Source organism: Carlito syrichta, unplaced genomic scaffold (genome assembly GCF_000164805.1).
Source record: "Carlito syrichta isolate Samal-C Ts95f unplaced genomic scaffold, Tarsius_syrichta-2.0.1 Scaffold136508, whole genome shotgun sequence".
Lineage (NCBI taxonomy): Eukaryota > Metazoa > Chordata > Mammalia > Primates > Tarsiidae > Carlito > Carlito syrichta.
In genome coordinates this window covers 62,504-77,726 of record NW_007080604.1, presented here as the reverse complement: position 1 = coordinate 77,726, position 15,223 = coordinate 62,504, and the positions used below count along the sequence as shown (strand labels likewise).

General features: G+C 38.9%; 1 protein-coding gene across 1 annotated transcript in view; it reads right to left on the bottom strand.

Annotated features, from left to right (window-relative positions):
- Positions 1 to 15,223, bottom strand: part of LOC103251153 (rho GTPase-activating protein 21-like) — an 80,273-nt gene that overhangs the window by 4,560 nt on the left and 60,490 nt on the right. The window contains exon 4 of the mRNA XM_008049753.1: positions 12,535 to 12,559. Within this exon, the coding sequence (XP_008047944.1) occupies positions 12,535 to 12,559 (25 nt within the window). The remainder of the gene's footprint in view (positions 1 to 12,534; positions 12,560 to 15,223) is intronic.

Genomic DNA, 15,223 nt, shown 5'->3' with positions numbered 1-15,223 from the left:
TTGAGTCAGAGTCACTCTGTCACCCAGGCTGGAATGCAGGGGCACACTCACGGCCACCGCAGCCTTCACCTGCTGGGCTCAAGCAATCCTTCGGCCTCAGCCTTCCAAGTAGCTGGAACTACTGGCACATGCCACCATACCTGGCTAATTTTTTGATTTATTATAGAGATGAGGTCTTGCCGAGTTGCCCAGGCTGGTCTTGAACCCGTGAGCTCAGGCAATCCTCTCACCTCGGAACTCCAAAGTGCTGGGATTATAGGTGTAAGCCATCGTGCCTGGCTGAACGTGAGCATCATTTTAAGGGCTTTTCCAAAACCCAGCAGGCAGAAGAAAAAGCCCAAGTCCTATCCAGTTAGGAATCTATTAAGAGACTCTCCCCAGACTTAAGAGTAACTAGAAATAATGTCCCCATCAAGCTGAGTCTACCTTTGTGCTGAGCAGAGTAGGAAAGGAAGGAGGTAGAAGGAGGACAGAGGAATGAAGTCAATGACAGGAGAAAGAGAAAAGGAAGGAGGAGGAATAGAGAACTTAGTAGCTATGGAGGATAGAGTAAGAAAATCTAACACATTACTTTATCGGGGCCCCAGGAAGAAGAGAAGAATGCATTAGGAAACAGCTAAAATGTAAAGAGATGCTGGCTGAAGATGATCTAAAACTGATGAAAGACGTCCATCCACGATCACAAGAGTATTTGCCTGGGAACTCATCACTGGCCTAGCAGAGACTTTCTTAGATCTGTGCTGCAGTTTGAGGCCCTTCCTGCCAATTCTTCCTTTCCTCTCTTCTTTCACAGTGGGGTCAGTGATCTGAAGTTTTCCCCTGTACTCTCCGGTCTCGTCTTCTTTATCCTTTACAGTCATTTCTCTCAATAAATCTTTTGTATGCCTCATCCTCTTGGCATCTGTTTTGTCTTAATGTCTCCTACTCAGAGGACCCAAACTAATATAACAATTATCAAAAAGACCAAGGTCCTCCGTTAGTTGAAGGCGATCCTTGAAAAAAGATGCAGAAATTCTAATTAAATTGAAATCTGAATCTGGTGATATATTAAAAGCATCATACATTATAAACTAGCTTGGTTTAGCCCAGTAATGCAAGGTTTGTTTCACCTATGAAAACTAATTTACTATATTAAGAGATTAAGGAAGAAAATCAAAGGATTATCCTGAAGGGTGTGGTGGCTCATGCCTATAATCCCAGCACTTTGGGAGGCTGAGGTGAGAGGACTGCCTGAGCTCAAGGGTTCAAAGAGACCAGCCTGGGCAACTTGGCAAGACCTGTCTCTACAATAAATCAAAAAATTAGCCAGACGTGGTTGCGTGTACCTGTGGCTCCAGCTAGTTGTAAGTCTGCGGCAGAATAAATCAAAAAATTAGCCAGACATGGTAGCGTGCACCTGTGGCTCCAGCTAGTTGTAAGTCTGAGGCAGGAGGATCACCTGAGTCCAGCAGGTCAAGGCTGCAGTGGCCATGAGCGTGCTACCGCATTCTAGCCTTGGCGACAGAGTGAAAAACTTCACAGAGGGGGTAAAAAAAAGAGGATTATCCCAAAAGATACAGACCAATTCAACATTCATTCATGGGAGGGACACACCACATTCATAGATAGGAAGATTCAATATTTCAAACATTCTAATATTATAAATAATATAAAATATATCAAAATTACAATATGATTTTTTTTGTAGGTGTAGAAACTGAAAACCTGATTCTAAAACTTGCATAATACTGCAAATGAACAAAAATAGCCAAGCCAATCTTGAAAAGCAAAACTGCAAAATTCACTCATGACCAATGAAATAGAACAAAGGTTCTATTTTTTTCTGTATAGCCAGAAAGTAAACATTTAGGCTTTGTGGGACACATGGAGTCTCTGTCACATACTTCTTTTTAAAAACAATTCTGTAATAAATATAGAACTATTCTTAGTTTAAAAGCTGCTCAGAAACAAACCATAGGCCAATCCCTGGAATAGAAGACAGTCCAGAAGCAGACCTACACACATATAGATACTTTATGATCAAGGTGCCATAGAAAAGTAAATATCTACATGGGAAAAAAGTTAATCTTGGCATCATATCATATGTAAAAACAATCAATTATAGGTGAATAGCAGGCTTAATGATGAATAATGCATCTTAAAGATAACACAAGAGGATATCTTCATAACCACGGAGTGGAAGATTTCTTCAATAGGATTCAAAATATTAAGCATAATAGACTGATCATTTAGGTAACATTAAAATTAGGAACTTCCATTTATCAAAATTCCTAAAGTAAAAGGCAAGTCATAGACCAGATATCTGCTATACAGCTAAAAATGTTCTCATCCAAAATGTTTAAGGAATGCCTACAAATTAATAATAAAAAAAGAACTGACAGCTAAAATCCAATTAAAAGATAGTCACATTAATCTTTGAGAAATCTAAAAGCCATAATCCATACAAATGTACATCAATCAGAATGACTAAAATTAAAAAGACTGACCAATACTAAGTGTTAGTGAGTATATGGGGCAGCTGGAACTCTCAAACTGTTGGTGAGTGGGTAAGTGGGTATAATCACTTTAGAAAACTATTCAGCAATATCTTCTAAATGTGTTGGTATGCACACATATGACTCAGCAATGCCACTCTTAGATATACATACACACTAGAAATGAGTACATATGAGACAAGACTCCTCCTCCCCCCAAGAAACCAGAATTACTTTTTGGAGGGCGGGTCCCTTGTAATAGTCTTCCCTTGCTAGGTAAGTGTTCTAGGAACCCATCAGCATCAGTGCACTAGCTAATGTTGTTGTGAGAGGCTGCGTTCGGCTTCAGTGAACTTTTTTTGGATGGAGATTCTTTCAACACATTTGTCCATTTCATAACGGGTAATTTATGAGTGCACCTGCCCACATCACTGAGTGTTCGGCAGTTTTTGGCCAAAAACAGCATGACCCCCATGCCCCACCCTCCTTATTTACCAGATTGTGCACCTCGTGACTTTTTTTTTTTGTTTGTTTCCCCAGATGAAAAAAGTTCTCAAAGGGAAACATTTTGCCGATGTGGAAAAAGTGAAACAAAAAACAGTAGAAGCACTAAGAAGCATCAAAACTGATGAACGCAAAAACTGTTTTGAGCATTGGAAAAGGTGTCTTGATAGGGGTATTGTGTCAAACGAAGAGTACTTTGAAGGTGACTAAAGTTTAAATATGTAAGAATATGTAATATTTAATAAATTCCATTTTGGGCCCCCCTCTAGTGTATACAAAAGTACATGTACAAGAATGCTCAGAGCTGTATTTTTAGAAATAACTAAACACTGGAAAAAATGTCACTGTCCATCAACAGGGGATTAAGTAAGCTTTATATATTCTTTTGTTTTAAGTCAACTTTACAAAGGCATAATATACATAAAATACACCCATTTTAGGTGTACAGTTTGATAATGTTGACAACTGTACATATACATGTAACTGCCAGAACAATCAAAATATAGAACAAGCCGGGTTCGGTGGCTCAGCCTGTAATTCCGCGCCTTTGGGAGGCTGAGGTGAGTGGATTGCCTGAGCCCGCGGGTTCGAGACCCGCCTGGGCGGCAAGACCTCATCTCTACAATAAATCAAAAAAATCAGCCAGGCGTGGTAGCACATGCCTGTAATTCCGGCTACTTGGAAGGCTGAGGTGGAAGGATCACCGGAGCCCTGCAGGTGGAGGCTGCGGTGGCCGGGAGCGGCCACTGCACTCCAGTCTGGGTGACAGAGTGAGACTCCAACTCAAAAAAAAACAAAAGCAAAAACAAAATATAGAACATTTCCATCATGCCAAAAAGTTCACTTGTACCCACTAGATGCAATCATTTCAGGCAACCACAGACCTGTTTAGATTTGTATTTCCTAGAATAGCATATACATGAAATCAGATAGTATGGATTCCTTTGTGCTTGGCTTCTTTCACTCATCAGGATGTTTTTGAAAGAGGCTGGGGATGGTGGCCCATGCCTGTAGCCTCAGAACTTTGGGAGGCCGAGGCAGGAGAAGTGCCCAGAAGTTCAAGACAAGCCTGGGCAACATAGCAAGACCCTGTCTCTAAAAAATAAAAAATAAATTAATTAATTAACCGGGCATGCCTATAGTCCCAGCTACTCGGGAGGCTAGGATGAAAGACTGCTTGAGCCAAGGTGGTTGAGGCTGTGGTGAGCCGAGACCATGCCACTACACTCCAGCCTAGGTGACAGAGTGAGACAATATCAAGAAATTGAAAAGGCAACCTATATAATGGGAGAGAATATATACAAATCATATCTGATAAGGTTCTAATAACCAAAATATATAAGAAACTCTTACAACTCAACAACAAAAAAGACAAATCAATTAAACAGTGAGAAGTGGACTTATACACTTCACCAAAGAAGACATACAAATGGCCAACAAGCACACAAAAAGATGCTCAAAATCTTTAAGAAAATGCAAAACAAACCCACAATGAGATACCACACTTCCCTATAACATAAAAATGGAAAATAACATATATTGGTGTGGATGTAGAAACATCGGGACCCTCATACACTGCTCCTGGGGATGTAAAGGGTAGAGCCACTGTGGAAAACAGTCTGTCAGTTCCTCAAGATGTTAAACAGAATCACCGCACGAATCAGCAACTCTACTTCTAAGTATATCCCTAAAGAACTGAAAACCAGAACTCGAAACAAATATTTGGATATACATGTTCACAGCAGCAATATTCACAACAGCCTAAAAGGTAGGAACAGCCCAAATGTCCATCAATGGATGAACAGATAAATTGCCATATATACAAACAATGGGATAGTATTTGCCCATAAAAAAAAAAAAAAAAATGAAGTACTGGGGCCAGGCTTAGTGGCTCAGCCTGTGATCCCAGTACTTTGGGAGGCCGAGGAGAGAGGATTGTCTGAGCCCGTGGGTTCAAGACCAACCAGGGCAACTTGGTAAGACCTCATCTCGACAATAAATTAAAAAAAAAAAAAAAAGATTTCTCTCACAGGACTTTGGAAGTATTATAATGAGAGAGAAAAAGGCAGAGAAAGAAGATATAGTGAGGGTTGTACCTTATAAAGTGGTCAGCTCATGAGAAAATTGTGTATAATCAAAATTAACTGTAAGCATCTTTTAGATCATCCATTAAATATTAGAGTTTAGGCTTTGGAAGTTCAAAAATGCAAAATTCTGTTGTTGTTATTACTCTTTACATTTAGAAGTTTTCCAAGTCCCAATTCTGGTATCTGTGGAACCCTGGGTGTCTTCTAGTTCTTGTTTTTAAATATGGAGATGCTCTGTTGTTTTCTTAGAATTAACACATTCGTCCTGAGGTAACATGAAGGAGGTTTCTGTTTCTTGCCACTATTAGAAAATTCTAGCATAGACTATAGAGCTGTTAAGTCAGATACAGTTGCAATCACAATACAAATTTTTACTACTGAGAAAATTTATAGAATTCCCAGTTACGGATGGGCAGGGTGGCTCATGCCTATAATCTCAGCACTTGGGAGGCCAAGGTGGGAGGACTGCTTGAGCCGAGGAGTTTGAGATCAGCCTGGGCAACACAGCGAGACTTTATCTCTACAAAAAAAGCAAAAAAATTGGTTGGACATGGTGACATGAGCCTGTGGTCCTAGCTAGTCGGGAGGCTGAGGTGAGAGGACAACCTAAGACCAGGAGGTCAAGGTTATGGTGAGCCGTGATTGTGCCACTGCACTCCAGCTGCGTGACAGATTAAGACACTGACTCAAAAAATGAAATAAAATCCTAGTTACTTTTTCCCCCGCTTTTAACAAATTTTAATGTCAAAAGTCATTTAAGTACCTTAACAAAATGGCATACGCCATTTTAGAACAGTGAAAAATGTCCCTACAACTAAACAGAGTTAGAATTTCAACTCATAGAACAAACAGAAAGAAATCATAGTGATTACTGACTCAATCATTCTTATTTTGATTATTTATGAATATTTTCTCCAGAGATTTAGGGGACAACATGATGTCATCAAGATATCATTATCCACAAGAAACCATTATCATCAAAAGATATTTTTCTACTTAAATGACTTTTTTCTTCTATATTTGCATCATAGTACAGAAAACTAACCAACAAGAAAGAAATAAATTTAAGAACATAAGAGAGTACACACATAAAAATATGAGAAACAGAATGCAGAAGTTGGATAAGTAATTAGAAAATTAAGTTGCAATAGAGATTTTGCTAAATTGCCAAAAGGAAAGAACATCAAAACAAAACCTTTCACTGTTTCACAGAATTTTGGCATTATAACAGGATCCCTTAGGAGTTTGAATACAATTCTGGCAATTTCTCTCCAATGACTCTAGACTTTTGACTCTGATCTTTACACTAGAGGCTGGGACTCTACTAAATTGTGTAGAAAAAAATTCTACACAAAAAGGATTTTGTAATCTCAATATGCCAGAAAATAAGTTTTAAAAGGAAAAATGAGCCTATAACATATCATAACATTCCATTGAATTAAAATAAACTATATATATAATTTATCTGTGAATAGGCTACATTCTAAAAAAAAATCTATAAATAACTGTTTAGAAGTCAAAAGAAATTTTTTCACATCTAGTATAGTCTAATGGTTGATCAGTTGAGTTGAAATGACATTATGACTGTTACGCTAAAGCTGAACAGGCCTTTGTGGAGTGGCCTGTGACCCCAATTTATCAATTAGGATGACAAAAGCAAAGCAAGTCTTGGGAAGCAAAGGAGCAATCAAGGGAGGTGAAGTACCAATAACTCCATAAACTCATTAGCTCTCCAGATCCACTGCTAGCCAGGTGCTGAAATTGGGTGGTAAGTGATGGTTGCTCCTATAAGGTGTTCAGAGTCTCTAACCCTGGGAACTCCTTGTCCTTTAAGTAAACTCTTTATCCTTAGGTGTTCACAAATATGGGGCACGTTCCCTTGTTTTTAACTTTCTCAATGCAGCATTCACAGAACTAATTTCGGAATATATGAAACATACCTTCTATTTATGCAGTGGCAATGATCACAGCTCACCACACCCTCAATCTCAGAAGGTTCAGGCGATCCTTCTGTCTCAGCCTCCCAAGTAGCTGGGACTACAAGCCCATGCCACCACACCTGGCTTATTTTTTTAAAAAAATTTTTGTAGAGATGAAGGCTCGCTATGTTGCCTAGGCTGGTCTTGAACTCCTGGGCTCAAGTAATTCTCCTGCCTTGGCCTCCCAAAGTGCTGAGATTACAAGCATGAACCACTGCAATCAGAGTTCATCTACTAACTCTTTACTCTAAACAAGTCAAACTATTTTTTTTAAGACAGAATTATTTTTAAAACAAAATTAAAGTAATAAGGAAGAAAACTTAAAAAGATGCCAAGAGTAGTAAGATGGCGGAGTTAAAAGAAGACAGACTTAAGAGTTAGACACAATAGATGTGGAAGTCCATTTCTATCACTTACTAGCTGTGTGATCTTGGGCAAGTTACTTTACCGCTTTTCACCCTCAATTTCCTCACCCACAAAATAGGAGTAGTAGGCTGGGAGCAGTGGCTCACGCCTGTAATCCAGCACTTTGGAAGGCCGAGGTGAGAGGATTGCCTGAACCCACGGCTTCGAGACCAGTCTGGGCAACTTGTATCTACCATAACTCAAAAAATTAGCTGGATATGGTGGTGTGTGCCTGCAGTTCCAGGTACTTGGAAGGCTAAGGCAGAAGGATCACCTCAGCCTAGCAGGTCGAGGCTGCAGCCGCTAAAAGGATGCCAGTGCACTCCAGCCTGGGTGACAGAGTGAGACTCCAACTCAAAAAAAAAAAGGAATAGTATCTCACAGGTAACAGGGTCTCAAGAGTGAGGACTGAACGGATGATAACATGGATGACAATGCCTGGTATAGGTTAAGTCTTAATCATATGCTCATTTCCACCATGAGCTCCCCAACCCCCCAGAATCAAGTACTTTTTCTTCCAAGTACATGACAAGCATATTATAAACCAATTTCTCCAGGGCTCTCATACCTTTTCATATTCTTCTTTTCTCAGGAAGAAAAAATACAAATCTTTTGAACTTTACAAATATCTTACTTTGATGTACCTTGCATTAGAGGGGATAAAATACTTGAATTTCTATTTCTCTCATTTTAAAGCCTTAGCTTTCTATTTTTTAAATTTACCTGTCTATCAGTCTTTTAACTTACTAACTTTGTGTTAACCTAGCTTCTAATTACTGTCTCCCTCAATCTATGAGAGCTCTCTTTGTTATTGTTTCCATAGTATCAGTATTTATTTCATTTTAAAGTTGTGGGGTGTAAGTCAGGATTGCGTATGTAAGTGGCCAGGTACAGGTGAAGTTTTGGGTCTCCCACTGGACCTCATTTCGCCTGGATTAGGATCAGGCACCCTTGTTGATGTTACGATGAGACTTCTGATGTTAGATTTTTATTATAATTCAATTACACTTGACTCTTGAACAACACAGGTTTAAACTTCTCAGGTCCACTGGTAAGTGGATTTTTTCCAACCTAATGTGGATGGAAAACATAGTATTCACAGGATGTGAAATCCATGTTTTGTATATGTGGGTTCCATAGGGAAGACTTGGGAATACATGGCCAGTTCTAGAACAAACTCCCCACCCCCCACCACCCACCGTATACCAAGAAACTTTTGTTTTTACCTTCTTTACGGATTGTTTTCATTTAGTCATTTTATCTTCTAATTGTTATCATATTAAACCTATATTTTCTTATACAGCAATATAATCTTTTTCTTACTTAGACTCATTCTTAATCAGCAGCATACAATGCCGGTAGAGCAACAGATAATTTAACCTCAAACTATAACAGTAACTCAATTCAGATCAAAAGTTCAGTTTTTTTGTAAGGGATAATAATCATTAAAAAAAAATCACTGGTTATGTAGTCTTGAATATCCATTCTTCTAAATGGCTTGATGTCACTGGATCAAGCCAGACTCACGGGGACTTCTACCCTTAGACCACATTGTTTTGGCATCTATCATTTTAAACCAGAATTTCTCAACATTGGCACTACTAACATTTGGGGTCAGATTATTCTCTGTTGTGGTGTCTTGTGCATTGTAGGATATTCAACAGCACCTCTGGCTTCTAGCACACTCCAATGCCAACAGCACACTCTCCAGCCCCCAACTGTAGCAACAAAGATGTCTATACAGACACTTGGGGAGCAATACTGTCACCAGCTAATAAGTGCTTTAAGCTGAATGGAAACTTGGGGTTTTGAAGTCAACTTATAATCAAGAATCACTTTAAAAACAGCCACAGGAAAGAATGGTGTTAAGAATATTATCTACTGTATTTACTCCGTTTCTCATCATGAGAGCCCATAGGAGAAATTTGTCTCAGACCTCAGTGCAAACAGTATGTTGTTTTCTTAACTAATGTATATCCTTAACTAATTATGTTCTCATCTTTTCTATGGCTACTGGAAATTTCAAAAGCAAACTTACAGCCCATCCTTGAAAACAGAGTAGGAGCTAAAGCATGAGCTTGTGGGTACTACTCAATCTCCCAAATGTCAGTTTCATTCATTTTTTTTTAACGATGTATTTTTTTAAGCTTATTTTTTTTCCTTACATGTATCTATTTCTGCATGTGGACCTAAACCCTTTTTGAATGAGATTAGGTACAAATCAATAAATACAATAGACAAACCATAATCTTCCCCAGCAGATCACACCCTTCAATTCTACTTTATCTATCCTCTTCAAATCTCCTGCTAGAACTAGATCATCTAGTTTTCCCTCACAAATGTCTTCGTTTAGGTTGGGTGTGATGGCTCAGTCTCTAATCCCAGCACTTTGGGAGGCCGAGTAAGAGGAGTGCCTGAGCCCAGGGGCTCAAGACCAGCCTGGGCAACTTAGCAAGACATCATCTCTACAAAAAAATACAAAACGGGCATGGCGGCGTGCACCTGTGGTTCTGGCTTCTTGGAAGGCCGAGGCAGAAAGATTGCCTGGGTCTAGCAGGTCCAGGCTGCCGTGGCTGGGAGCGTGCCACTGCACTTCAGCCTGGACAACAGAGTGAGACTTCGACTCAAAAAAAAAAAAAAGTCTAAGTTTACGCTCTTCAGCTAAAGTACATAACTAAATCCATTTGCTTTAGGCAAGCTACTTCAGATACATAATGATCTGCGTCAACTTTTGTAACTACGTCCTTCTACATATATTTCCCCCATTCAAGAAATGAAAATCTAGATGTATGATCGGTAAGTTGTCCAGGCATCAGCATATCAGCCTGCAGCGTGACAAGAGAAGAGAAAACCAACATCCTCTCTTCTTTTGTTGATCCTGGTTTTATACATCTTCTCTTTCCCTGCTAAAGCTCATTTCTAACCCATGCCAAGTAGTATTTGGAATTCATCCGGAAGCCTGGTGCATGACAGATGGTGAGACAGGGGTGGCTCATCTTGCATCAGTGACAACTGTGAAGAGTCTTACCTGGCTCTACAACCTGATATTACTGTTGACAGTACCAAAAGATACCATTTTCCTCTCATTTTAACTCTTAATATAACCTTCCTAAGACCCCAAGTGGGCATTACAAAGGTCTACCAACAGGTGAGTGAACAACGATGTGTGGTCTGTTCACACAATAAAAAAAAAACTACCCAGCAAAAGGGGGAGGTGACTGTCAGTACCCACACATATAATATGGCGAATCTCAAAAATATTGTACTGTGCAAAAGACATGAGCATATACAAGGGGTATTCCCAAAATGGAATTTATTTATTAAAAAATTATGCACCTATTCTTATATGTTTAAACTTCAGTCACCTTCAAAGCACTCTCTGTTTGATGCTATACACTCTTCGAGATACTTTTTGTACTGCTCAACACATTTTTGAACTCATCAGTTTTGATGCCTTTCAGTGCTTATGGCATTTCTTTGTTTCATGTCTTCCACATCGGCAAAACATTTCCCTTTGAGGACTTTTTTTCATCCGGGGAAACAAAAAGAAGTCACTTGGGGTGAGATTGGGTAGTGGAGCATGAGAGGCATGCTGTTTTTTAGTTAAAAACTGCTGAATACTCAGTGTGGTGTGGGCAAGTGTGCTCATAAATCACCCATCATGAAATGGGCAAATGCACTGAAAAAATCTCCAAAAAAATTCACTGAAACTAAATGCAGCCTCTCACAACAAAGCTAGCTGGTACACTGAGGCTTTATGGGTTCCTAGAACACTTATCTAGTGGGGGAAGCCTGTACTACAATTGGCCCACCCTCCAAAAAATAATTCCAGTTTTCTTGTGACCCCCCCATCTTGTACAGTATTATTCCACATATAAGAAATCCCAGAAGAAGCTAAATCAATCTACAGTGACAGAAATCAGATTACGGATTGTCTAGGGCCAACAGAGCACAAAGCAGTACAAGGGCACTTTAAGGAATAACGGAAAGATTGTTTTTTATATATCTTCATTGAGACAGTAGTTTCTATACATTTTCCAAAGCTCACCAGACTGTCTTCTTAAAATAGGTGCAAATGTGGTATTCTTGCTAAAAATGCATAGCCCCAAACTAACGATGAGGAAATATCAGACAAACCCAAATTGCAGGACAGTCTACAAAATAACTGACCAGTAGTTTTCAAAAAATGTCAAGGTTATAAAATACAGGGAAAGACTGAGGAACTATCACAAACTGGAGGAGACTAAGGGGACATAACAAGCGAATACAAAGTGGAATTCTGGAACAGAAAAGGGACAATAGTGGAAAAATTTTGGTGAAATCTAAATAAAGACTGTAGTTTAGAGAACAGCATCACACCAATGTTGATTTCTTAGTTTTGCCGATCATGCCTGGTATTGTACATTTTCAATATTGGGGGAGCTGAATGAAGAATATATGTAAACTCTCTGTACTATTTTTACAAATTGGTCATCTAAAATTACCTAGAAATAAAAGTTTTTAATGAGAGCATTTTGTTGTGTATAAATTTTAGCTCATTCAAGTTTATTTAAATTAAAAAAAAAACAGTTAAGAAGATAACTCTATCTCCAGCCTAATTCTCCCTTTCAGCCCATTAAATAATGTTTAAATCAAGAGTAAGGTTAATTGCAGTAATAACCCAAATCCTCTTCTTTCCAATATTTGAGTAATAAATCTAATTGATAAAATACATAGCATACCTTACCTAAAAGAATCACTAAATTTATAAAGGTTACTAATTGAAATTTTAAAAAGTCAGAATTATTTTCCTTGTAATCACCCACATAAACACGAATATATACTTAATAATAAAACCATCACATATTCAAATGATGAGACAATGGAATTCATAAAACTCTGAGAACTACAGTAAAAAAAATTTAATTGCTATGAATCTCACACCTAAGAACATTACATATTTGAACTCCAAAAACTACATCATCTCATTTAATATTACTTGAAAAACAGAAAGATTTCAACATGAGGAAGCTGATAAAAAACAAACAAACCAGAAGACATAAGGTAGAAAACATTCAGAGACAAATTAAAAATTTTATAGCATACCTCCTTTGTTTCCATTTTCTTCATCCTACAAATAAAAAAATATATATCCATATATAAATACACATTTATAAACTCTTGTCAAGTCACAGCAGGGCTCAATTTAATTCAAATTGATCTCCCCAAAATGTGCCAATTACAATCTCACTAACAGTGCCTTTTGCCAGAAGGGTGGAGTTGTCACAAATCAAGAGAAGAGGCTATGCATAAAGCCAATTTAGGAGGGGGACATCTGGAGTTCAGTTTCAACATGTTGAGTGTGAGACTCTAGTGGAGTTATACACGTGGAGCTGTCAAATAGGCAGTTGGATAGATGAACCTAGAATTCAGGGAAGATGGCCGGTCATCACTTAGTGTACTATATACCTAAATGTCCAAAGTGTCTATATTAATGGGTTGGTTCCAAATGGGTTGCTATATATTTTAAGTTCTTGTACTCAATTTTTAAGTTTATTTACTTGGTCTTGTTCATTACTACCAGGCTGCCTTGCTGCCATGTTATCCACCTCTAGCTGGGAAATCAGAAAAACAACCTTAAAAACTTATTATAGGCTGGGCATGGTGACACATGCCTATGATCCCAGCACTTTGGGAGGCCAAGGTAGGAAAATTCCTTGAGCCCAGAAGGTCAAGGCTGCAGTGAGCCATGAGTATGCCACTGCACTCCAGCCTGGGTAACAGGATGAGACTCTGACTCAAAAAAAAAAAAAAAGTATTATAAAACATACTTATTCAAATATTTGCTGAGCCTCTGCCATATGGAAGCTACCATATATATACTGCAGAAAGGAAAATAGATATTGAGTGAAGGGCTGGTAATTTATTGTATAATTGTTAACCTTTATTTTGGTTGTCCCATTTTTTTTTTCCTTCTTCTGGTTATAAGCTCTGTTGTCAGACTAATAGGGTTGCCAGCTAAGTGACACAATAAAGATATTTTTGTATTAATTGTACATTTTATTGTACACTTTCTCACTTGCAGGACTAGATTGTTTAGGGGGGAAATACACAATATTAAAATTTTAAAAATTACTTTGAAGTCAACTGGTAAACTTCCACAATTAAAATAGAAAAGATGGCAATAAATATTTTCTGTGTAAAATTTGCAAAGTTGAGACTATTTGCAAGAACATCGGTATTAAATAACAACTACAATGCCAATATCCATGCTCAGTGTTTTACAAGTACGATTTCATTTAGTCATCACATAAGCTGGGAGGAAGGTACTATTATAGTCTGTCAGACTTATTCAAGGTCACAGAGCTAACAAGAGGTAGAAGTGGGATTCAAACTCAGGCTCTTTTGACACCAGTGATCATACTGTTAACAATCATAGCAGGTCCTGAAATAACATCATTTCATTCAACATCAGTTAAGCTGTAACAGCGAGGAGAAAAATTGTATTCCCAGCTGGGGCCACTGTGTGGAGCTTGCAATGTTCTCCTCATGCCTGCGTGGGTTTCTCCAGGTCCTCCAGCTTCTTCCCACATCCCAAAGACATGCATACCAGTTCATGCCAATGTGAGTGGGTGTGGGTGTGAGTGGACCCTGTGATAGACTGGTATCCTGTCCAGGGTTAGGTCCCGCTTGGCACCCTGAGCTGCTGGAATAGGCTCCAGCCACCCTCAACCCTGGACTTGTTTTTACTAATCTTTCTAAATGCATGCATAGCTCACATTTATTTCAATGTTCAATATTGGAAGTGTTTTGGTCTTTATTTAGACATTTGGTGATGTTTTTATCACCAGAAATATGCCACATAAACTCTTATTTATATCAGTTAGCCAGTGGTAAAATTGGTTTCATTATATATCATTTTGCTTGAAGTCTCAGTTTCCAAAACCTGCCAAAAATGTTAAGTGAGAACTTACTGTATTTTGTTACTAAAATATCTAGAAATATTTTCCAATAATAATAATATATATTAATCTGTGCTTGGTAAAAATCATCTTATAAAAATTATACTACCTATGTGTTCACCATGGCTCAAAGCTCTTATTCAAACAAAACAAAAAGACAAAACAATACTCAACCCCAGCGTAGTTACCAAGTGCTCTCATATATGACCTCATATGTAAGCAATGCTATTTTAGCCTTTCTTTTTTTTGAGTCAGCGTCTTACTTTGTCACCCAGGCTGAAGTGCACTGGTATACTCATGACCACCACACAGCCATGACCTGATGAGATCAGGTGATCCTTCCACCTTAGTCTTCCAAGTAGCTGGAACCACAGGCACATGCCATCGCACCTGACTAATTTTTTGATTTACTGTAGAGATGAAGTCTTGCGAAACTGCCCAGGCTGGTCTCGAACCCCTGGGATCTGGCAACCCTCTCATCTCTGTCTCCCAAAGTGCTGGGATTATAGGCGTAAGCCACCATGCCTGGCCTAGACCTTTTTTTTTTTTTTTTTTTTGAGTTGGAGTCTCACTCTGTCGCCCAGACTGGAGTGCAGTGGCCGCTCCTGGCCACCGCAGCCTCCACCTGTTGGGCTCTGGTGATCCTTCCACCTCAGCCTTCCAAGTAGCCGGAATTACAGGCATGCGCTACCACGCCTGGCTAATTTTTTGATTTATTGTAGAGATGAGGTCTCGCTGCCCAGGCGGGTCTCAAACCCACGGGCTCAGGCAATCCACTCACCTCAGCCTCCCAAAGGCGCGGGATTATAGGCTGAGCCACCGAGCCCGGCTTG